Source organism: Bos indicus x Bos taurus, chromosome 17 (genome assembly GCF_003369695.1).
Source record: "Bos indicus x Bos taurus breed Angus x Brahman F1 hybrid chromosome 17, Bos_hybrid_MaternalHap_v2.0, whole genome shotgun sequence".
Taxonomy (NCBI): domain Eukaryota; kingdom Metazoa; phylum Chordata; class Mammalia; order Artiodactyla; family Bovidae; genus Bos; species Bos indicus x Bos taurus.
The window spans coordinates 42,855,182-42,879,602 of record NC_040092.1 but is presented as its reverse complement, the minus strand read 5'-3'; the positions used below and the strand labels follow the sequence as shown (position 1 = coordinate 42,879,602).

Sequence of the window (24,421 nt, the reverse complement as noted above, 5' to 3'; positions counted from 1 at the left end):
TCAAAACCTAAATACAGGTTTACTTTATTATACAAACTGTACTTCTAAAAAGTCAAATATAGTATCAAATACAGATTTCTATTTTGGAAGGAAAGTAAACAATTTAAATGCTGGGCACTTCATGGAAAAGGAAATGCTAATGTCAAAGCACAGAAAGACTAGCTTATTACAGTCAGAAATGAAAATAACAAAGTGCTAATTGTCTTTACTATTAGAATGCTACATTTAAATATACAGGAGAAAATGAGCTAAAATAATTATCTCATACAATGTTATTAGGAATATAGCTTGGTATATTCTTTTTACTGAATAATTTGGCAATATTAGTTAAAATAATGTTCATAACCCTCTGGCTCAATTTCAGTCCTACATAGTTACCTTAGATATATCAAACACAACCAAACAAGGAGATATGTACAAAGATAGTCCTAATAGCACTTGCTTACAACAGGAAAAACATAACTTTACAATATACTGGTTAAATTATGGCACCTACAATTGTCTGAAAAGTTACTGTCTGTTGATATGGAAAGGTGATATATATTTGAAAAAGCAATTTTTATGGATATATACACATGATCATGTAAATATTTTAAAAGTACATGTTTTTGTTTGGATATTGAAAGAAAATGACTTGATAGATACATGTGTGTGTGCTCAGTCATGTCCAACTCTTTGTGACCGTATGGACTGCAGCCTGCCAGGCTCCTCTATCCATGGAATTTTCCAAGCAAGGATACTAGAGTGAGTTACCATTTCCTCCTCCAGGAGAATATATACTCAGCTGTTAAAATAATTAGTTATCTCAATAAAATGGGCTAAGAGAGTTGGAGTATAGCAAATAGAGGTTTTTTTAAGTTTTTATATTTCTATACTGTGATTTATATTTGAAACTGAGAATGTTTTACTTTTATATTAACATATTAACTAAAAATATGCCATTCATGGTTTACAGATATATCATGTTTTTATATTCTCCTTGTTTCTAAAATAATAAAGTGTTTGACAAGTTTAAGGAGGTTTAAGGAGTATCAGTTCAGTTCAGTTCAGTTCAGTCACTCAGTCATGTCCGACACTTTGCGACCCCATGAATCACAGCACGCCAGGCCTCCTGTCCATCACCAACTCCTGGAGTTCACTCAGACTCACGTCCGTCGAATCAGTGATGCCATCCAGCCATCTCATCCTCTGTCGTCCCCTTTTCCTCCTGCCCCCAATCCCTCCCAGCATCAGAGTCTTTTCCAGTGAGTATAAATTCCTCTAATTTAGAAAAGTAGGTTCAAAAAAAAGAAAAGTAGGTTCAATTTCTTATTTTGATAAGCTCTAACCAAGGCTTTAAAAGTAACTTACCCAGTTCCATCTTCAAAAGAGGTCTTCCATCTTAATGTGATTGAATAAGGAACAATGTCTGTTATGGAAAATTCACGCACTTTAAATGCTGGTGAGAGAATTGCACACTGAAAATAAGATGGATACCATATTTAAACAGAAAAATGCCAAACATACCCCATGTTACCATGACTGCTTAACAAAGTTGTTATAATAAAACTGTTCCATTTAAAAAATTTCTGGGTTTTTGGTAATAACTAGTAAAATTTTAAAGTGTCAGCGCACTCTTTCTGTGACTTTACAAAAATTTATGTAAAATATTTTTTAATCTCAAAAAAGTAATTTTAAATAGGAATAAACACAAGAATTCATAAAATAAATGTCTTCAGTGTAGTTAATGGCATAGAGTCCTATGACAGCTTAAAAACAAATTGGATAGACATAACCTTTATTTATCAGGAATAATTTTAATTTCAGTTCAGTTCAGTCGCTCAGTCGTGTCTGACTCTTTGCGACCTCACGAATCGCAGCGCACCAGGCCTCCTTGTCCATCACCAACTCCCGGAGTTCACTCAAACTCATGTCCATCGAGTCAGTGATGCCATCCAGCCATCTCATTCTCTGCCATCCCCTTGTCCTCCTGCCCCCAATCCCTCCCAGCATCAGAGTCTTTTCCAATGAGTCAACTCTTTACAGGAGGTGGCCAAAGTATTGGAGTTTCAGCTTTAGCATCAGTCTTTCCAATGAACACCCAGGACTGATCTCGTTTAGAATGGACTGGTTAGATTTCCTTGCAGTCCAAGGATCTCTCAAGAGTTTTCTCCAACACCACTTTAGCTAATTGTTGAGTGGTTGGACCACATAATAAATTAAAAAGTTCTTTGAGGCCTATCACCGTATTTCTGGCAAAATAAAGACTAATAATCATACCTGTAATGCACATCCTCTTGCAACAGCTTCATCAGCATTTAATGTGGTACTTATGTCTTTAAGAAAGAATTTAGTGATTTGCTCTTTCACAGCAGGAATTCGTGTTGCTCCCCCTACAATTTCTATACTACTTATGTCTTCACGTTGTAAGTCTGGAAAAGAAAATGTTTCAAAAATTAAGACAGTCTTTATAAAAAATGTGAATAGTAGAAAAGTGGAAAGTACTTTTTTAAAAAAATGAATTTTTTAAATTTACTCAAAACAAGGTAGAACAAAAAGAAAATAAAAATAAATTTGGAAAAAAGCAAAATTTAATAGATATTTATTATCTACATATCAGGCACTGTACTTGGTCCAGATGATGAAGTGACGATAAAACAGACAAACACTTCATGGACTTTAAAGAAACTGTTCAGAGTCCTTCATTTTTTCTAACTTCTACCTCACAAATCCCCATAGGAACTAGTTTTTAATTGGTCATGAAAAACCTTAACAAAAAGCAGTCATGTTCTCACTTCTACTTCTGATCAATCTTTAAAAACTTACTTATAAAAATACCTTCAAATATAACTAGCATTAGTTTTATGATGTAAACAGTATGGGCCAGGATGAGTTCTCATAAACTCTGATGTCTAGTGGCCCTTGTCTTATGAATAAAGAATGAGTTATAAACTCCTTCTCTAAAATAAGAAATACTAACCTTAAAAAAAAAAAAACAAAACACATGACTTTTTTATTGCTTTTACAAATTTCTACCCCATTAAAGTAACACCATGGTACAGTTTTGATGGTTAGTTCAGGAACTTTCACTTACTTGCTTGTTCCATTACTGCTTTTAATGGTGGTTCAACTCTGGCTAAGAGGGAAGCACATAATTGTTCAAACTGAGCCCTGTGGGAAAATGAAATAAAAGTCATTATTTGGGGGTACAAAAATAGAGCCTATCTTCTGAAATAACAGAATGAAAAAAATTAGACACGATCCAAACATAAAATGAGGAAACACTTTTCAATTGAAAACATACATGGTACCTGTTCATTTTACTAGAAACATCAAGGTCATTCATGAAACACTCAATGTTCAGTGGAAGATCTGATGCATTTGCACTCATTAGCTTCTTTAGTTTTTCACATTCCTGATATAAACGCAACAAGGCCCGAGAGTTTTCTTTCACATTTATCTTATATTTTGTCTTGAACTCTTCACAGAAGTAGTCTACTAAAACCTCATCAAAGTTCCTGCCACCCAAATATGGATCAAACGTAGTAGCCAAGACCTGTTTAATTGAAAAACCAGAACTGAATTTTCAGAAATATTACATGCTTTCAAAAATTAAACCTCCCTGAAAAAACCTTTTAAAATTAAAACGAAAGAATTTTTCAAAAATTACAGGTGTGCCAAATTTGGAATCACTTATATTAATTATATTTAGCCAACGTATTTATCCATTCTGAATTATCTCCTTTATAGATCTATATACCTATGTGGGAGAGTACCTTTAATTCTGAAAAGTTGAGTTGCAATGACTAAAAGTTCATTATCTCACATTCTTTGGTTCTACAACAGCACTGAACAGATGGGCCAAAAACCAAGCTTAAGAGAGCAAAGAAAGAGTCCTAAGTATGTAACCAAAGACAAAAGAGCCAAGAGAGCCAATCCAAAGATTAAATATAAAATATTTTAATTGATCAAACATGGAGCTCTGCTCAGTGTTTGTTATGTGGTAGCCTGGATGGGAGGGGAGTTTGAGGGAGAAATGATAAATGTTTATGTATGGGTGAGTCCCTTCAGTGTTCACCCAAAACTATCACAACATTGTTAATTGGCTATACTCCAATACAAAACAAAAAGTGCTTTTAAAAAAGTTTTAAAAAAATGTTTTACAAATTTACAAATCAAGAATTACTGCCCCCAATCCCCTAAAAAGCCAGACTATTTTTATAAACATATAGAAGGAATAAAAGAGCATGTAAGGAACCAAAAAAGAAAATTAAAAAAAAATGAAGAGGAGAGACAAGAATTTAATAAGCTTGTTGAACAACTGGCCTCAGCTAAGCAGTCTAATAGAAAAGGAGCAGAAAAGTCACAGACTTCAATGATATAGCTCTTGAAACCATAGAACCAAGACATCTAGTCTATCTCCCTGTGGCAGAGGGTAAAAATCTAGTTATAATAGTAATTGCCAGAAAGTAGAGTTCCACATTGGTGTGTTTCAGCCTTTTGCATAAGGATGGGTGGTGGAATAGTGGTAAACATCACAGTAGGATGTGAGCATAGTCTGAAGGGGCTGTCGTCCCACAGATTAACATGGAGAATCAGTGAACAGACTCCTATATTCACTATGAGTAATTTCCCTTTAATTTTATGATTACAAGGATGTTAATATAGTAATATACACTTCAACACAAAAGGCTCTAAAAGGTTCTGGGTAACCCAAAGCATTTAATCTTCTGAGCAAATTCTATACATGTGTGTAATAGGGACAGAGAGTGTGTGTAAGTCTGGGTAAGAGAATTAATGTAGAAATGAATATAAAACCAAAGGCTATAAAAAGATAAGCACAGAGAGATAAATAAAACCATAGAAAATTTTGATTAGGATTCTTGGATAGAAAGGTTTCTAAAGACAATGGGAATCATTTTAGAAAATGTTTCCTATGTACATTTATAAATATGTAATTTATGCTCCCTGATAGGTGACAAACACCTCAACACTAATAAAAAATAGCTAACACGTAATAACCGCAATATGGTATTCCAAGCATCTTATAAACTTTAATTCATTTAATCCTCAAAAATTCTATGAGATACTTACTGATAATATCCTCAGGTGAGGAGCCTGAGATTTGGGGAGGTTACATAACCTGCTCAAAGTCACAGTTTTTAAGTGGCAGAACCAGGGTTTAAATCCATGCATTACAGTTCTCAATTTAGTCTTATATGCTCTTAACCATTAAATTAAATATAGCAAATCATTTACTTACTTTAAGTTTTCCTTTGTTAAAAGCACAAACTGAGACCTGATAGGCAGAATGTCCCATATCAATAAATATTACATTTCTTGGTTTCTCATCTAATGGAGGAAGATCCTGTTTATAAATTCCATATGCTAGAGCAACTATGCAAGAACAAAGAATGAGATTAGCAAAGCAATCGCTTGGAAAACAATAAATAAGTCATGTTGATACTACATTTTAGTTAGCTTCAAAGTAAAATAGCTTTTCACAATTTGGTTAATGTTTTATTTTTTCTACCCTATAATGTTAATGACCCAAGAGTCAGTAGAAGACATGTTTAATCTCTGCCAAAATGCTGTACTCCAAAATGATAAGCTTATAAGATATCAAGATATCAGGACATTACAGAGTTATTAAAAATAAATGCCTTGTACTAATTAGGAAAAAACTATAATAATATTTTAATGACAGTGATTTTCAAATTGCAAACGGCTCACCTGCAGTAGTTTCATTCATTAACCTTAAACAATTTAAACCTGCAACCTGGGCTGCAGCCATCACAGATCTTCTCTCAGCATCAGTGAAAAAGCTAGGAATCTGGTATTGCAAAACAATAATCAAGAGTATTAGTTCATTGTAATACATTTTACTTAAACATTTCATCAACTGAAAATGAAAATAATTACACCAAAACTTATGTAAAGTAATAAATGATGCTCTAATTAAATAAATGAGAAAAAATACTGTGTTTTTTTTTTTTTTTTAGGTTGTGCTTAGTCGCTCAGTTGTGTCCAATTCTGTGTGACCCCATGGACTGTTCCCTCCCAGACTCCTCTGACCATGGGGATTCTCCAGGCAAGAATACTGGAGTGGGTTGTCATGCCCGCCTGCAGGGGATCTTCCCAACACAGGGATCGAACCCAGATCTCCCGCATTCCAGGCAGAGTCTTTACTATCTGAGTGACCAGGGAAGCCCTTTTTTTTTTTTTTTTTTTTTTAAGGTTGTCAACTGCTATATCAAAAGTTTTGACCTAAAGTATGAACACAAATTTAAAGCAATTAGTAAAATAGAGGAATACTGTAGAATTTCAAAAATATGTTCACCTAAATCCATCTCATGTTGGTCTATTCTATAAAAATACATATTTGTTTATATTTTAATAATGAAACATTAACAACCCAAGAGTCTGTTAAAATGAGATTGGTTACATATGTTATATCCACATAAAGAAATTTGATGTGGATGTTAGAATCAGATCAATCTGAACTGTCATGGAATAGTATCTTTATTACATTAAAAAAAAGGGGGTGTACGTATAGCATGATTTCATTTTTGTGTGTGTATGTACTACTAGAAGAATACACTCCCAAATGATTACAATGGTTATATTCCAAAGGGAGAGGAAACTATATTGCAGGTGCAGGGGCTTACGATGAGCATGTGTTTCTTTATAAATCACCAAAAAACATTAGGTTATGTTTCTATTAAAAATAAACTCATAATTTAAAACATAATTAAGACTACATATACTTAGTATTATCAAAGTAAGAAGCACTTTCCTTTGGTCTAGAGATTTATAAAAAACTGAGTACATTCATGTACAAAATGACTTGGGACTCTTCCAATTTCAAGTTAACTGCTTTCTGAATTCAGAAATTTCATTTAATAGATGATAACACTAAAAGAACTTGAATTTTGACAAGTCTGTATATCCTGATTTTGGTACTATCCTTCTGATAAAAATTTACATTATAAGCTATGGTTCACTTAATATTCACTGAGAACTTATGTACCAGGTGCTTTTTTAGCCATGAGAGATATGACTACATAAACAGAAAAAAATTCCCCTTGTATAGTTCACACAGGCTTAGTGCACTAATTACAAAGTTAATAATGGCCAAGAAATTCACAATGCCATATTCTGATACTAATTTCTGACATAATTACTAAATTCACTGAAAAGTCATAATATTCCATTCTTTTGATGATGTGAGGCTTGAACTTCTGTAGCCAAGTTTAACAGTACTAAGAATACATTCACATTTAGGTGACAACATGTAACTTAAAACCTAGTTGTCAATATATAGCGGGATCTCAAGAGATAAAAGACAGGGTAAATGATTAAATGTTAAGAATCCTTAAAAGACAGATCTTTTCTTTCTGAAAAATAATGCATGATCTAACCTATATGTGGAATCTGAAGAAGTCAAATTCATAGGATAGAATAAAATGGTGGTTACCAGGGACAGGGGAGTGGGGGAAATCAGAAGTCAATGGTCAAAGTGTATAAAATTTTATTTATGTAGAATAACTTTTAGAAATCTAATGTATAGCATGGTTACAGTTAATAATACTGTATTATATGCTGAAATTTGCTAAGAAAGTAGATCTCAGGTACTCTTGCCACACAAACACAAAAAATGTCACTATAGGAGATAGATGTACTGTTTGACTACAGTGATCATTTTCATCATGTATATCAAAGCACCATGTTTTTCACCTTATATACAAACCATTTTTACCTTAAAAGCTTAAGTTGATTTTTGAGGGGTGATAAACATGTTTATTATACTGACTGTGATGATGTTTCACGGGTATATGCATATGTCAAAACTTGTATACATATGCATATGTATTTATGTATACATGTTAAATACATCTAATTTATCATTTTTAAAAAAGGATCTTTCTTCCGGATACAGAATATACACAATCTCAAATTTCCAACTGGGCATTTTCAACCTTTGATGTAAGTGTTAAGGTTCCCTGAAGCTGGGATGTTTAAGCGCCACCTAGAAAGATTCTTAAGGGTAAGTGGCAGGTACAGCAATCACCAATTAATCACATACATTAGTTTTTTTATTTAAAGATTAGCTGATTATCACAATTAACTTTATGGGAAACTCATTCCTGAATGAAAAAATTGGAGGTTATTTACTAGATAAGGGAAGAAAAACATTTCCATATAACATTAATATACTGGAAAATATGATTCAAGAGTGTTCAGTACTGAGGTAAAACTTACTGAAATCACACAGTCAGCCACTGGTTTCTTCAAAGCATTTTCTGAAGTCTCTTTAAGCTTAGCCAACAGCATCCCAGTAACCTGCTCAATTGCAAAAGGTCTTTCTTCTTCTAGGTATCGCACCTGAAGCCCAAGTGGAGATATTTAATGAGTCATTTATTCATCTAGTATTTCATCTAGTATTTAATGAAAAAGGCAGAGTCCTAACTCAATGAACTTACATACCAAAAATATTGCTCTAGTATCATCATATCTCATCTCTGAAGTTCCAGTGCCTTACCCATAGTATTACATAGTATTACAACCAGATCCCCGTCTCCCACAAAAGCAAGTTTTATCATTTACTATTCTTGTAAACAAATAAGGGGAAAAAGGTCAAATTATCTTTCTTTAAAATGAAAACTTTAGTAATACAGTTTTGTGAAAAGAAAATGAGAACACAGGAAAAAAAATTTTATTTAAAAAAAGAAACTATATATGTATTACTCCAAGGCCTCAGGGGATAATTACCAAGGCCTCAGGGGATAATTAAACATTAGAGATGCATACATGGAATTTTTAAATTTAAAAAAATAACAATTTCATACACAGGTTTGACTAGTTTGAATTTAAGCACATAAAATGAAACTTTACAGTGCTTGACCAAGGAATACTATGCTTTATTCAAATAAGCAAACTCTTTCATAATGACAACCACAATATTTATAAGCAATAGAAAGTTAACTTAGAACCCATACAATAACTACAACTAATTTACATAAGAAAAGGCTATGTATTTAATCTCTGTATCCCCAAAAGCAAATAATTTTATACTAAAACACTAAACTTTGGAAGAGCTTTAAAGAACTTCTCAGGCAGTACAATGTAGGTATTTATTTAACTGTGTAAATATGAATAACTATATAATATTTACAATGAAACAGACCTAAACTTGATACCCATTTGTTTCCAAATCAATTTACAGGTAAGTTTAAAACCAAGAATTACATGAAATTATGTGAAATTTAAACATAGGAAGAGTTCAATGCACGATGCTGGATGCTTGGGGCTGGTGCACTGGGACGACCCAGAGGGATGGTATGGGGAGGTAGGAGGGAGGAGGGTTCAGGATGGGGAACACATGTATAATTTTTTTTTAATTAAAATTGAATAAAAAAAAAATAATAATAAAAAAAAGATAAACATAGGAAGAAATGAAGCATACCAAAATAAGGAAAAATGAATCAAGTACCATGTGTCTTAGTCTGATTATAGGAGGCACAACAATACAGAGTTATTTTGAAGAATATAAAAGTTAGATGAAATAAACATTAAAGCATATTCAAACAAACGTCAGAGTAAATAAATGGATAAACTGCTTGAGGCACTGAATGCTAAAGATCTTCAAAGGATGAAGAAACTTAGTTCAACACATGGTTGAGTGATGTTTTCAAAGCCTCTTCAACCAGCTTACATGCACTCACTATAACTGCATAAAAATTATATCACTTAAAAATTAGGTTTTGACTTTCTGTAAAAATTATTTTGTTTTTAATCAAACTACTCACAAAGCGTAATTTTTAATTTTCTTTTTAAAGAATAAAACACTTAAGTAGTTTAGAATAAAACTGTTCCACATAGTCATTAACTGGAAGTTATCATATCTAAAGGACACGTGAACATTACTCTTTATCACATTTATTGCTATCATAACCCATCAGCTTCCTAGTCAGCACATCTTGATCCACAAATTTCACCTAAAATATGACTTCCTAATTTTCAATTTGTCCTTAATCTCTTATCGTGTCTTTTTCTGAACTATTGTTAAGTCTCATGTCTCCTTACTACAATTCATCATCCATCCTGTAGTCAGAACCCTCTTCTAAACATGGAAATATGTGCACCTTAAAACATATATATCAATTTGAAAATCAGCTATTAAAATTTTTAGCTCTGAGATATAAATCTTATTGCATAAAGTTTATCCTTCTGAAGTGTGCAATTAAGTGGTTTTAGTATGTTCAAAGTTGTATACTGATTATCACTAATTGTAGTACATTTTCATCAACTTAAAAAGAGTGCTCCATTAGTAGCAGAAGAAGTAGAGATACCCATTCCTAACAATTAAGAAGTAGGGATACCCTTAATTCCTAACAACCATAAGTCTATTTTCTGTGTCTACTGATTTGCATTGATTCTGGAGAGCCACACAAATGAAATCACAAAATATGTGGCCTTTTATATCTGTTTTCCTCCCCCCAGTTAGCATGTTTTCTAGATACTGTCTTTTTATGGCCAGATAATACTGCCACTGGATAACTATACCACATCTTGTTCATACACTCATCAGCTGGTGGACACTTGGTTTGTTCCCACTTCTTGGCTATTATAAATAATGTTATTATGAACATTAGTGTACAAATTTTTGTGTGCACAAGTGGTTCAATTCTCTTATGTATATACACCTAAGAGTAGAACTGCTAAGTCATACAATCTATCTGTTTTGGGGTATTCTGTTAGTTTTTGTTAACCAATCTAAAACTCTCTGTCTTAGGATATAGAAGTCAAAACCTAGAATCCATCTCTTACTTGGAAGAAGAATTTGCTTTAATATTCCTAACACAAGATTCTTCTAAATTAGAGCAAACTCATTATAGCAGTTAACATACTTTTGGGCTTATTTTTCTAAATCACATATGCCTCTGCCTTTGTCCCTTAAAAATGGTTCACCTCTCAAAGTTCTCCAAATAATAATACCTTTTTCTTGACAATAAAAGTATTTGGATTAAAAAGATTATTATTCTATATCAGATTTTTTTTGGTGCAGTCACTAAAGCACACTACAAAAACTGCCTGTTTCTTGGTATGCATGTATTTCACCTGAAGGAAAAAAGTTAAATTTTTTTAAAGTATTTAAAAATAGGCAATATTACTGCATTTGGTTTCTTTAATTTGAACAAATGCTTGCATTCTGGGAATATAAACTTACCTTAACCCCTGCACTTCCATTCGGCATCTTCTGCAGCTCATAGGGAAGCCTGATCCTTTCAGTTTGCACAATAGGATCGTCAAAAGATCGCCCATGAAGTTTTTTGAAACCGTGAATTGTATTTCTTACATTCGTGACTATCTGTTGGCAGTAAACACTTTTATCAATTACTGAATTAATGCAAAGTAAACTACGCTAGTATTTGTGAATCACCAAGTCTCTTTATCCTACACATCTGTATAAGTTCAGAATTACACACTATCATTTAATTTTCTGGTTTCTAATTGATAGAAGTCCCCTTGGACAGCAAGGATGTCAAACCAGTCAATCCTAAAGGAAATCAACCCTGAATATTCATTGGAAGGACTGATGCTAAAGCTGAAGCTCCAATACTTTAGCCACCTGATTTGAAGAGCCAACGCACTGGAAAAGATGCTGATGCTGGGAAAGACTGAGGGCAGGAGGAGAAGGGGACGACAGAGGATGAGATGGTTGGATGGCATCTACTCAATGGACATGCGCTTGAGCAAACTCCAGGAGACATAAGGACAGGGAAGCCTGGTGTGCTGCAGTCCATGGGGTCACAAAGAGTCAGACACAACAGAGCAACTGAACAAATTGATAGAAACCACTATCTCCTACCCTTGGAATGTTAAAAACAAATACTGGATGCCTGGGGCTGGTGCACTGGGACGACCCAGAGGGATGGTATGGGGAGGGAGGAGGGAGGAGGGAGGAGGGTTCAGGATGGGGAACACATGTATGCCTGTGGCGGATTCATTTTGATATATGGCAGAACCAATATTGTAAAGTTTAAAAATAAAATAAAATTAAAAAATAAATAAATAAAAAGAAAAAAGAAAGAAAAAAAAAGAACAAAACTTCTCAAATACAATGAAAATCTATCTACAACTCATTTATTTGGCTTTCTTCAAGACTTTCAGGCTAATGAATTAGTATCTTTGATTCTTTCCACTTTCATCTGTGTTTTTATTAATATTTACACTATGTCTTTTATCACCCTGTTTTTCTTTTACACTAAATATCTTCTGTGAACTTTATCACGTATTACTACATTGCTTTCACTGCTAAAAACTTCTCCTAGGCTAGTAAATTAAAAATCCTTCCATATAGCATGGTGCTAAGTTAATGTGTCTTCATTTGTAAATAGCTTGTATTTTGGCAAAGTAGTTTTTTCTTTAATTAGAACATGTAGTTCAAACTACAGAATATCACTGAGATCCAGTTGCTGTCCTCTTAGTGACCTTCAATTATAAGATGAGAACTACAGGGATGCTGAATTACTATATTGATCTCTTTAGCTTTTTAGGAAAAATAACTTATAGTTTGCTTCCTTCAGAGACTCTAAGCCCTATGATACCTTAAATCAGCCAGAAGACGAGAAGTAACTTTTAGTGAAGGGGTCATTTGGGCACAAACATTTGGTTATGTGCAGTATGAAAATGGAGGAAAAAACCATATTCACACTCAGGCCGACTGTAAGACAATTTGATTAAAAAAATCTTAACAACAATTCCTGGATAAATGAGTCAATTATGTCTACAAAGTCATGAAAAAAAAAATAGCTCCATTAAACAGTTATTTTGTAATAAAGAAAAGACCCAGGTATATATTAAAAGGTAAAAACTAACTGTTAAGGGCATTTGGTTCATGGCAATAAACAAAGTCTAAGAAAAATAAACCTGTAGCATGGAATGTTAAAGTGAATATTTTATGCAAAAGGATTTCAGAAGCCTAGAAATACGAATAGTTAAACAGATTCCATGTAAAGTGGCAGCCACAGAGAATTAACTCTGGAAACCAGTTTCTCCAATTTTTCCCACCTTCTTTAACAAAGATATCATTCACTTGTTGTAGAAGTATGTATTCTAGATAGCATGCTGCTGCTGCTGTGTCACTTCAGTCGTGTCCGACTCTGTGCGACCCCATAGACGGTAGCCCACCAGGCTCCCCCGTCCCTGGGATTCTCTAGGCAAGAACACTGGAGTGGGTTGCCATTTCCTTCTCCAATGTATGAAAGTGAAGAGTGAAAGTGAAGTCGCTCAGTCGTGTCTGACTCTTAGTGACCCCATGGACTGCAGCCTACCAGGCTCCTCTGTCCATGGGATTTTCCAGGCAAGAGTACTGGAGTGGGGTGCCGCTGCCTTCTCCTCTAAATAGCATATCCCTCATTAAAAGTGACCATACCAGGAAAACCTGACGCCATTTGACAGCATAACCTTACCTCACAACTAAGAATTTTAAAAAAATAAAATTCAAGAAATACTTTACAATCCAAAGCAAAATATATTTAGTAAGATACAAAAATATTAGGATCTGTCAATTTCTTTATTCTCTTTTTTAACTTTTAACTATATAAACTGGGAGCTTAGCCGCCATTATGAAGTTAATTCTTCTTATAAGTCAAAACATCTACATTAACAACTCACCTGGCTCTTAGCTGCATTTCCAATGGCTCGTGTTCTTGATCCCAAAGATATACACGCTCTGAACAGGGGAAAAAAAAAAAGTGTTCCCAAGGTATTTTTACATTAATGTACTACTACTGTGCTTCTCTTTATACAAAAATGAATTTAAGGATGAATATAATCATGTAGTATTCAAAAAATAGGTTATTGAAATCAGAATTTTACATATTTTTAAACTTTCCTAAGTAATAGAATAGTTGTCAGAATGTTAGAATTTACAAAAGTGTGCTAATAGTTGGCAACACTATATTGGTCCCCAAATTATTTTACTGGTCCCTAAATTATTTTTCAAAATTTTCAGTAAGTCTATGACTTGGATCTAAATCCTGGCTCTGCCACTTAACAGCTGAGTAACCTTGTAGGAATTACCTAACCATTATTTGCCTCAGCTTCCCATCAGGAAGACAGTGTTGATAATAATACCTACTCAGAGAGGTGTGTGAGGATTTAGTGACTGACTATAGGTAAATGATCTCTGGAACCAGAGATCAAATTGCCAACATCTGTTGATCATCGAAAAAGCAAGAGAGTTCCAGAAAAACATCTACTTCTGCTTTATTGACTATGCAAAGCCTTTGACTGTGTGGAAAATTCTTAAAGAGATGGGAATACCAGATTGCCTGACCTGCCTCTTGAGAAACCTGTATGCAAGTCAGGAAGCAACAGTCAGAACTGGACATGGAACAACAGACTGGTTCCAAATAGGAAAAGGAGTTCGTCAAGGCTGTATATTGTCACCCTGCTTATTTAACTTCTATGCAGAGTACATCATAAGAAACCCTGGGCTGGAAGCAGCACAAGCTGGAATCAAGACTGCTGGGAGAAATATCAATAACCTCAGATACGCAGATGACACCACCCTTATGGCAGAAAGTGAAGAGGAACTAAAAAACCTCTTGATGAAAGTGAAAGAGGAGAGTGAAAAAGTTGGCTTAAAGCTCAACATTCAGAAAACTAAGATCATGGCATCCATGTCCCATCCATGGCAACCAGTCCCATCACTTCGTGGCAAATAGGTGGGGAAACAGTGAGACACTTTATTTTCTTGGGCTCCAAAATCACTGCAGATGGTGATTGCAGCCATGAAATTAAAAGACACTTGCTCCTTGGAAGAAAAGTTATGCGCAACACAGACAGCATATTAAAAAGCAGAGACATTGTGCTGCCAACAAAGGTCCATCTAGTCAAAGCTATGGTTTTTCCAGTGGTCACGTATGGATGTGAGAGTTAGACTACAAAGAAAACTGAGCGCCGAAGAATTGATGCTTTTGCACTGTGATGTTGGAGAAGACTCTTGAGAGTCCCTTGGACTGCAAAGAGATCCAATCAGTCCATCCTAAAAGGAATCAGTTCTGAATATTCATTGCAAGGACTGATGCTGAAGCTGAAACTCCAATATTTTAGCCACCTGATGTGAAAAACTGACTCATTTGAAGAGACCCTGATTCTGGGAAAGACTGAAGGCAGGAGAAGGAGATGACAGAGGATGAGATGGTTGGGTGGCATCACTGACTCAACAGACATGAGTTTGAGTAAACTCCAGGAGTTGGTGATGGACAGGGAGGCCTGGAGTATTGCAGTCCATGGGGTCGCAAAGAGTTGGACATGACTGAGCAACTGAACTGAACTGATAGGTAAATATGTTGTTTTCATTCCTGCATTTAAATGTATTAATAATTCTGCTTATAAAAGTGTAGAGTACCATTTTTATCAAAAAACCATTTCATGCTGTGATTCAAGAAAATGTTTCCATGGTTTCAATATTAATTACAGATTGTAATTCAGGTGTAATTCATTCAATCAACAAATATTTACAGGCATTGTGTTTATACTAGCTACAATCCAATGTGCTTGGAGAATTTAGTCTATCAAGAAAATTAACATATAAAATTATTAATGATACTAGCAAAAAAAGAGAATAATCACTTGTAGATAATATGGCTTAGGAAAAGCAAGTAGAAGATGTGATTTCTTAATTAAGACTTGAAAGAAAAGAAAGCATTTTAATATGTATCTGGTTTTATGGAAAAGGACATTACCAGTATATAGGTATACCACCTATTCTCAATATAACTGCCTGAGTGATCTTTTAAAGACAAAGTCCTCTGCTAAAAACCCTGCAATGGTGTCCTATTTCCCCAACAGCCAATAAACAGCCATGGTTTGCTTTGTAGCTGCTCTACCCTGTAACTTCAATCTAGGCACAGAAGTCTCCTTGCTATTTCTACAGCAGGGCAAGTACATTTCTGCCTCAGGGCCTTTGTACATGCTATTCTCTCTGGAACACAGGCTTTGAGCTCTCATTTCATGTCTCTGGCTCAAGTATCAGCTTAATAGAAATACCTTTTCTCTCTTACATAAACAACATTCTCGCTCCTCCCCAACACACACATCTTCTGTTTCCTCATTTTTCATAAATGTATCACCATTTGATACAATTTTTTTTTTTACTGACTATATATCCACATTGGGGTGTAAACTCTGTGTGGGTAGATAATATATGTCTCATTGCCTTGATCTGCAGTATCCAGTATGGTAGCCACTAGCTAGTAAAATTTAAACTGACTAAAATTAAAAATCAGTCACATTTCAAGGGCTCAATTTTCGAGTGTTTCAAAGCTACATGTGGCTATTGGATATGCAAAAAACAGAAAGCACATAGAACATATACTGTAGAATAGGAAGTTCTACTGGATAACACTGCTATCTGTACAGTGTCTGGTACATAACCAAGGTACTTACTGAATGAATGGAAAAATGGCTCCGAAGGGTAATGCTCATTTGGAGACTAGGAAGAATGCAACTTTACTAGTTTCATAGCACATTTTGGTAGATCTATCGGGGCCAGATTATATAGTGTCTTAAATGATATATTATAAATGTGAAATATAATTAGGTTTTAAGAGATCATTAAAAGCTTTTGAATAGCAGAAAGAACACGCCATGCTTTAAAATATATGTGTGTGTATGTATATACATATGTGTATATGTATTATATAAACTGAAAAGGAAAGATCCCAGAACAGTGCTTTTCAAGGGCTGAACAAGATACTATTACATTGCAGACACTGGATTCTCAGTAAAGGCAAGCAGTTAAGTTTGTCAATTTAACAGATGAATGCTGAGTAACTACTACATGCCTGGCACTCTGTTGGGTAAGCAGATCTATAATAATGAGGGGCAAAAAGTCAGACATCATAATGGCTCCCCTGGCACTTACATTGCTGTAGACTCACTCCAATGTACAAAGTAAACTAGGCGGTACCCAAATGAGCACACATGGCAATGAAGAGTCGACAATAACAGGAATTGACCTAAAAGAGGAGGATCAGGGATGGCCTACCTGAGAAAATGATGAGATTTGAAAGAAAAGTAAACAATGACAGATTCAACTAGGGGAGTGTTTGGCAGAGGTCATTTACACTATAGGAATGGGAGTAGCACTAGAAGTCATCAATAATCTCTTATCAGGACAGTGGCAGTTGAGATAAAAGGAAAAGAAGTAAGAGATTTTAGGAGCTAAAACTCAAAGGACTTGGTGATGAACTAGATCTTCAGAGTGCAACAGGCAGCCACCAGAAACACACGGCTATTACGCACATGAAATGCAGCTAGTCTGTATAAGTAATGTGCGCTAACTGACTATACCACTGGGGCCCCAGTGCAGCTAGTCTGAATCGAGATGTACTTAAAGTATGAAACAATATCTTATTAACTTAAAAACACTGATTACATGCTGAAATAAGATTTTGAATATACTGAGTTAAATCAAGTATATTAAAATTAATTTTGTCTGTATTTTTATTGAAACTATTAGAATATTTTAAATTATGTATGTGGCTCACATATATTATATTTATTTTTACTGAATAGTGCTGGAATAGGTAATAGGGAGAGGTAAGTAACAGGAATAACATACAGGTTTCCAGTTTGCATTGGAGGGTAGATAGTTGTGCCATGCAATAAGACAGAAAATGCTGTAAGAGGGACTGTTTGGGGATGGACCATCACAAGTTCTATTTTGGCTATGTTGAGGTTGAAGTGCCTTTGATACATCCAAGGAGGTATTTATTTAGAACTAAATGTTAAATGTGATGAACTGATATACGATGGAATCGAAGTTACTTTTAATTGTGATCTGGTAAAAATAGGTAAACAGGATATATTAAGAATCAGTGGTTCAGGTGACACCTTCATTTTTCTTGCAAATAATTCCTTGATTCAACATAGTCTCTGCCAGAGTAGACTTTGCATGCCTGATACAGAAATCCATGTAGATGGTTGGCATTCCATTCTAAACTCATCAGAGAAAATACGGACTTGCCATCTCTTGGCCAGCTTTATTTTGGGAGTTGAGACCCATTTTGCTGTCAACTCCATTATCTGGATACCCTTTGAAAAACTTAATTTTTCAGCACAAGGATATCATTACTTTAATGCACAGAAAATCTTAGGTTGATTCCAAGAGTTAAACTTCTGTTAAAACTCTTAGATCCAAGTAAGATTGATTCAACTATCATTTATTGCTGTATTCACTGTATTTGCTGTATTCAGTGCTGTATTCACTGAAATATGTTTTATGCCTATATCTTCTCATGAAGAAAGCCACAGTTATCATTATCAGACATTCTCTTCAGGTTAAAAGCAGACAACTTGTAAAGTTCAAAAATTTAATGTTATAACTTGGAAATACCCAGTTTCAATACAAAGAAAACTCTCCTCACATACTGCATGCGTGCCAAGTTGCTTCAGTCATATCTGACTCCCTGCAACCCCACGAACTGTAGCTCACAAGACTCCTCTGTCCATGGCGTTCTCTAAGCAAGAATAATAAAGTGGGTTGCCATTTCTTTCTCTAGCTAAAGGTCCTTCTCACATACTAAAGGTCTTCAAATTCCCTCAAATTTTTTTTCCCCAAAAGATTCTATAGCACAGCCATTATGTAAGTATCTGTCAAGGATTTTCAGAAAAATCAAAGTATAATTTAAATACCTATTCTCTTTCAAAACTTTTACCTAATTTTCAGTAATACCAAGGCAAACAGACATATTATACTATATATTAGGTTGACACAAAAGTTTTTCTAGAAAAGGATATTCAACAGTTTATCCAACTATATATCACAAAATCCAATTACACTTTTTATAGATTATTTCAACTACTATTTAGAAAATCCATTTTATACCTAAAAGGAAAAAAAAAAGAGTTTACAATGCAGCTTAAATCCATTATATTTAGGCTGATGTTGCCATTGTAACAGTAGTCCTAGACTCTCAAAGAATGCCACAAAATTAAACAAATAAGCAGAACTTCTAAATGTTCTGTATAACTTTTAGTAGACGAGGGGCATAAAAATCGAAAGACAGGATGTTACTTAAGAAAGCTATATTTGTATTTTCCCCTAAAATCTAAAATTAACTGTCTTTCTTATAAAGCCAAGCATGGTTAGGTTGGAGAACACACACACTGCCAACAGACCATCAAACTTCTCACCTAAGAGGTCAACACTCTAGATTTGTTTGCTTCTTTGTAAATCTCCACTAAGGAATCAAAACCTCTTGATCTTATCACTGACACTTTTAAAATAGCCCTATTTTTAGAAATTTCCACTTTCCCTTGTCAGTTCCATAAGATCACAATTACTATTTATAGTCTCTGCTATCACTGAGTAGATGCAAAGAAATACAATAGCTGAATTAATAATATAAGAGGACAATCAATTGGTTTAAATAAGGGGTTTGTTCCTTACACAGCCAATTTGGCTCTGAATCAGACTGTCAACCGCTGAGGAACTCCTTTCAACTATAGCTGCCATGATGTCTATAGAGCAGGGTTTCTCAATCTTGGTACTACTGACATTTGGGGCTGATTTTTTGTTGAGGGACCAGGGCAATTTTGTGCACTGTAGGATTTTAGAAGCATCTCTGGCCTCTACCTGCTAGATATTAGCTCTCTTCTGTTCCTTCTCCCAGTGTGACAACTGCAAGTATCTTCAGACATTGTCAGATGCACCCTAGGGTACAAAATCTCCTCCAGCTGAAAACCACTGCATCATTTCCCAAATAGTGTTCTGTACAAAGTAATCCCTTAGTGGTTCAAATAAGCTGAGGAAAACATTCTTTTCTATTTCAATGCCTCTAAACAAATTAAGGATTTGAGACTGTGACAGTAAAGAAAACATGTGATTATTATTTCTCAAACTTAACTATCTGGAAAAAAAAGTAAAGGAATGATTGTTACCATTTCTTTTTTAGTTTGCTACTTAGAAATATTAGACTAGGAAACAGGAACCCACTCCAATATTCTTGCCTGCAGAATCCCATGGACAGAGGAGCTTGGTGGTCTACAGTCCCTGGGGTCTCAAAGAGTCCAACACGACTGAGCAACTAATGCTTAGAAATATACAATTTTTAGACACCTATGATTTAGTAATAATATAAACTTTTCAATCTTTCAATATGGACAATGAATAAAATATTTTAACATATAAAAACAAAAATTCCTTTAGTAGTCTCCAAATGCTTCTAATAAGCATAACTCCCAAATTAAATTTGTTCTTAACTTAAAACCATCAACAGAAATCTGCTGCATGTGTGTGTGTGCTCACGTTATGTCCTACTGTGACCCCACTGATTGTAGCCTTCTGGACATCTCTGTCCATGGGGTTTCCCAAGCAAGAATACTAGAATGGGTTGCCATTTCCTACTCTAGGGGATGTTCCCAACCCAGGGATTGAACCCTCATTTCCTGCATTGGCAGGCAGATTCTATACCACTGTCCCACTTGGAAAGCCCCTACAGAAATCACATACACATTTACATAGCTGATTTAATTTTTATTTAAAAAGCTGATTAGGTACTTTAAATTAGACACACTGTTTAATTATTACAGTATTTTGAAAACTGATTATCTTACTCAAAATTCATCAGTTCAAAGACAAATAACAATGCATAATAATTTTGTCATTTTTATTATGACTGCCTAGAACAAAGATTTGCAAATTACCACTTACTACAAATTTTTGTAAATAAAATTTAATTAGAACATAGCTATGCTCATTAATTTGTATTATAATGACCACACACTAAGTGAAGTGAAAGTCGCTCAGTTGTGTCTGACTCTTTGTGATCTCATGGACTATAGAGTCCATGGAATTCTCCAGGCCAGAATACTGGTGTGGATATCCTTTCCCTTCTCCAGGGGATCCTCCCAATCCAGGGATTGAACCTAGGTCTCCCACATTGCAAACAGATTCTTTACCAGCTGAGCCACAAGGGAAGCCCAAGAATACTGGAGTGGGTACGGGTAGCCTATCCCTTTCTCCAGCAGACCTTCCCGGCCCAGGAATTGAATTGGGGTCTTCTGCACTGCAGGCAGATTCTTTACCAATTGAGCTATCAGGGAAACCTAACCTCATACTAATCACATACTAAAAGGCATGTTAAACATCTTAAACTCAATGTATATTATGTAATTTGTACCTATCATTCCTGCCTTCTAGAATTTTTTCAGAATTTTTCAGCTACAAATTCAAGGCAATGACTAGAGATTCATTTTGTTTTGTGGATAATATTCATACTAAAAGATTTCATAGTACTAGCTTTGGCCATGTTAAAGTGTGGGACGTCTGCCCATCCACTCATTTAGGCACAATTTCATTTAAAAAAAATTTCACTGAATTTTTGTTTGTCAACAGCAAAATACTTTGTAACACACACTAATAGACATGTACAGATAAATGGAATACTGTACATACATTAAGAAGAATGAGGTAGAGTCATATGAGCTAATTTGAGATGTTCACATTATATTTTGAAAAAGCCAACTGCAGAATATATAAATGTAATTCTACTTTTGCTAAAAAAAATCCCAGTTTAATACATATACTCACTATGTATAGAAACACACATATTAAAGTTTAGGAGGTAGCTGGGAAGAGACAGAGGAGATATACTTTATGTAATTCTTCAGTATTTAAAATACTTTAAATTAATGTAATCTCACAGAACATACAAACAAAACCATTTCATATGATACAAAGAATAAATAATTTTAAAAATGTAAAAATTTTCTCCTAACCTGAACTGCTATTACTATTAAAAAGTCCTCCTACCTAGCAAGTCACTGTTAATGTCTGGAGTTTCCCGTTTTCCATGTAGAAAAATTTTTTATTTTCAGTATCTCAAGGTAAGTGATTTCTACTTTTGTGCATTGAACAGGACATCTCACATATCTGAGATGTGGTGTATAAATAATATTTTCCCATATTTTCAGATTATACGTATGTTGATAAGGACAGAAAACCAGAGAACTGTTTAGTCTGCTAAGTTGGATCCTGCAGAATTTTAATAGTAAAACGAATATATACATCTAACAAAAATGTCTTGAAATAAGTTTGATTAAAAGATCCATTTTCTTTATTGTAAATTAAGTTCATAAAAATTCAAAACATTACAGACTATGTATTAAGAGACACTTCTATAATCTACTTCCAAGAAATACCCACTATTAATAGTCTTTCCACACCGCTTTCCTCCATAGTTTTGCACTAACATTTTGTGTACCTACTTTTATATCAATTTCTAAATTGAAACAAGATTTTTATATCTTCTTAAAATAACTTAAAAGCATACTAAAATAACATTTTAAAACAAGATAATATTTCTTAGAAACTAGACAGTAACAGATGACTTTACTGATGCTTCTCTATACAGTAAATGCCCAGACAGATAATTTGTTCCAATACAGCCCATTGCCCAATATATAGATACCATCTGTATGCCAACAGATAATGTAAGGGCACTGGGTTTCTGGGGTCAAAGAAGCCTGAAACTAAATCCATTTCACTGCTATTTCTTGGCCAAGATATTTAATTTTGCTTAAGGCTTCTTAGGAAAAAAGATAGCTAGTATTATCAAACTCATAGAATTGATGTGATACATATGCCAGTGCGAACAATGCTAAGCCCATAGAAATCATCACTAAATATCAATTTAAAATGCAGGGAGCATGTTTTAGCTGTGAGAGTTGGATCATAAAGAAAGCTGAGCACCGAAAATTGATGCTTTTAAACTGTGGCGTTGGAGAAGACTGCTGAGAGTCCTTTGGACAGCAAGGAGATCCAACCAGTCCATCCTAAAGGAGATCAGTCCTGAATATTCATTGGAAGGACTGATGCTAAAGTTCTCTGGCCACCTGATGCTGGGAAAGATTGAAGGCAGGAGGAGAAGGGGACGACAGAGGATGAGATGGTTGGATGTCATCACCGACTCACTGGACATGAGTTTGAGGCAAGCTCCAGGAGTTGGTGATGGACAGAGAAGCCTGGTGTGCTGCAGTCCATGGTGTCGCAAAGAGTCAAGACACAACTGCGTGACTGAACTGATGTTTTATCTGACCACATGCTTTAATCTGATATTGAATGAGGATTTCTGGCTCCAGTTTTCTTTTCCCATGTGTGAAACTAACCACTTTGATATAACTGAGTCTGAGATGGAAATTCCAATCCCTACATCTACACTTAATTGAAGAATATAAACATATTCAAGGCCTGAAAAATGTGCACACTCAGTAATTCTAATTCTAGAAGCTTACTTGAAGGAATTAAGGGTCAAAAATTTAGTTACAAATATAGTTATTGCAGCACTGCTTATAAAAAGAAAATATAAACAACCTGAATACCAATAAGGGATAATAAGGAAATTCAGTGTTTAATTATACAAACACTGAAATTGAGTGCTATGTGCTAAGCCACTTCAGCTGTGTCTGACTCTTTGCAATCCCATGGACTGTAGCCCACTATAGGCCAAAACTTAATTATCTTTTTCATTAAATTGTCCTTGGTTTATACATAGGATTCTCCCATGCATACATAATTATGTATATTAAAGAATGAAATGTGAAAAAGTGTGGATGCTGAAACCAACTAAATCAAACATTTTCTACTTTTTTTCCCACACGATCTTTTTAAAATGTATTTGCATCTTAGCAATGCCTTTGGCATATTACATTGATGTTAGCAAAAGGACACACAAAGAATTTTTTTTTTTTGCAAAGCTAGTTTATATGTATTATTAAATACTGTGGTATATCAGAAAAGTTTCAGGTCCTCCAGTAGTTACGCTTTTTGCAAGATAGGCATTAATGAATAAACATTTAGGAATCAGGAAGGGCTATGTTTTCGCTCAATAACGTAAGCCCCACAAAGTAAACACACACTGTAAGAGCACCAGACTACAATGAAGTACTAGTTCAACAACAAGAAAAGGTATACTCCTGAAACACACGACAGTATACAACTCCAGAAAGAAGGGCAGAGTTGCTGATACAAGCGAGGGATACAATCCTTCCACTTTTAGAACGTTCTACTTTGGTTTAGCCTCATTAAATCTAGATATTAGAAGTGATTCTCTTACATACAAATCAGAAAGATAACCTCAGCCACACAGAATTTGCCAATGTGCTTAAGAAGATTAACAGAGACTTTACAAGACTTAAATGAGCAAGCCTAATTTCTAAAGAACTCTCTTTGAAAGTGTGGCCAGGCTCTTTAAATTTAAAGAGTCATGGAACCACTAATAAGATTTTTGAGCCTAGAAATGCAGTATCTGTTTTACAATTCTGGTTTCTGATCTTTTAGGATAAGGCTTTAAAAAGGTAAGGGGAACATCCATCCGACCTCTCATTTTTTCTCTATAGGCTAAGTTCCTGAAGCCAAAAACTG

The 24,421-nt window shown here is 34.6% G+C and overlaps 1 protein-coding gene across 1 annotated transcript in view; it reads right to left on the bottom strand.

The window, feature by feature from the left end:
- HSPA4L (heat shock protein family A (Hsp70) member 4 like) overlaps nt 1-24,421 on the bottom strand; it is a 62,206-nt gene that overhangs the window by 35,688 nt on the left and 2,097 nt on the right. The window contains exons 2-10 of the mRNA XM_027567315.1: nt 13,660-13,717; nt 11,210-11,350; nt 8,242-8,364; nt 5,713-5,812; nt 5,243-5,376; nt 3,291-3,535; nt 3,074-3,150; nt 2,260-2,411; nt 1,351-1,457 (exon numbers count right to left, since the gene is read on the bottom strand). Coding sequence (XP_027423116.1) covers nt 1,351-1,457; nt 2,260-2,411; nt 3,074-3,150; nt 3,291-3,535; nt 5,243-5,376; nt 5,713-5,812; nt 8,242-8,364; nt 11,210-11,350; nt 13,660-13,717 — 1,137 coding nt within the window. The remainder of the gene's footprint in view (nt 1-1,350; nt 1,458-2,259; nt 2,412-3,073; nt 3,151-3,290; nt 3,536-5,242; nt 5,377-5,712; nt 5,813-8,241; nt 8,365-11,209; nt 11,351-13,659; nt 13,718-24,421) is intronic.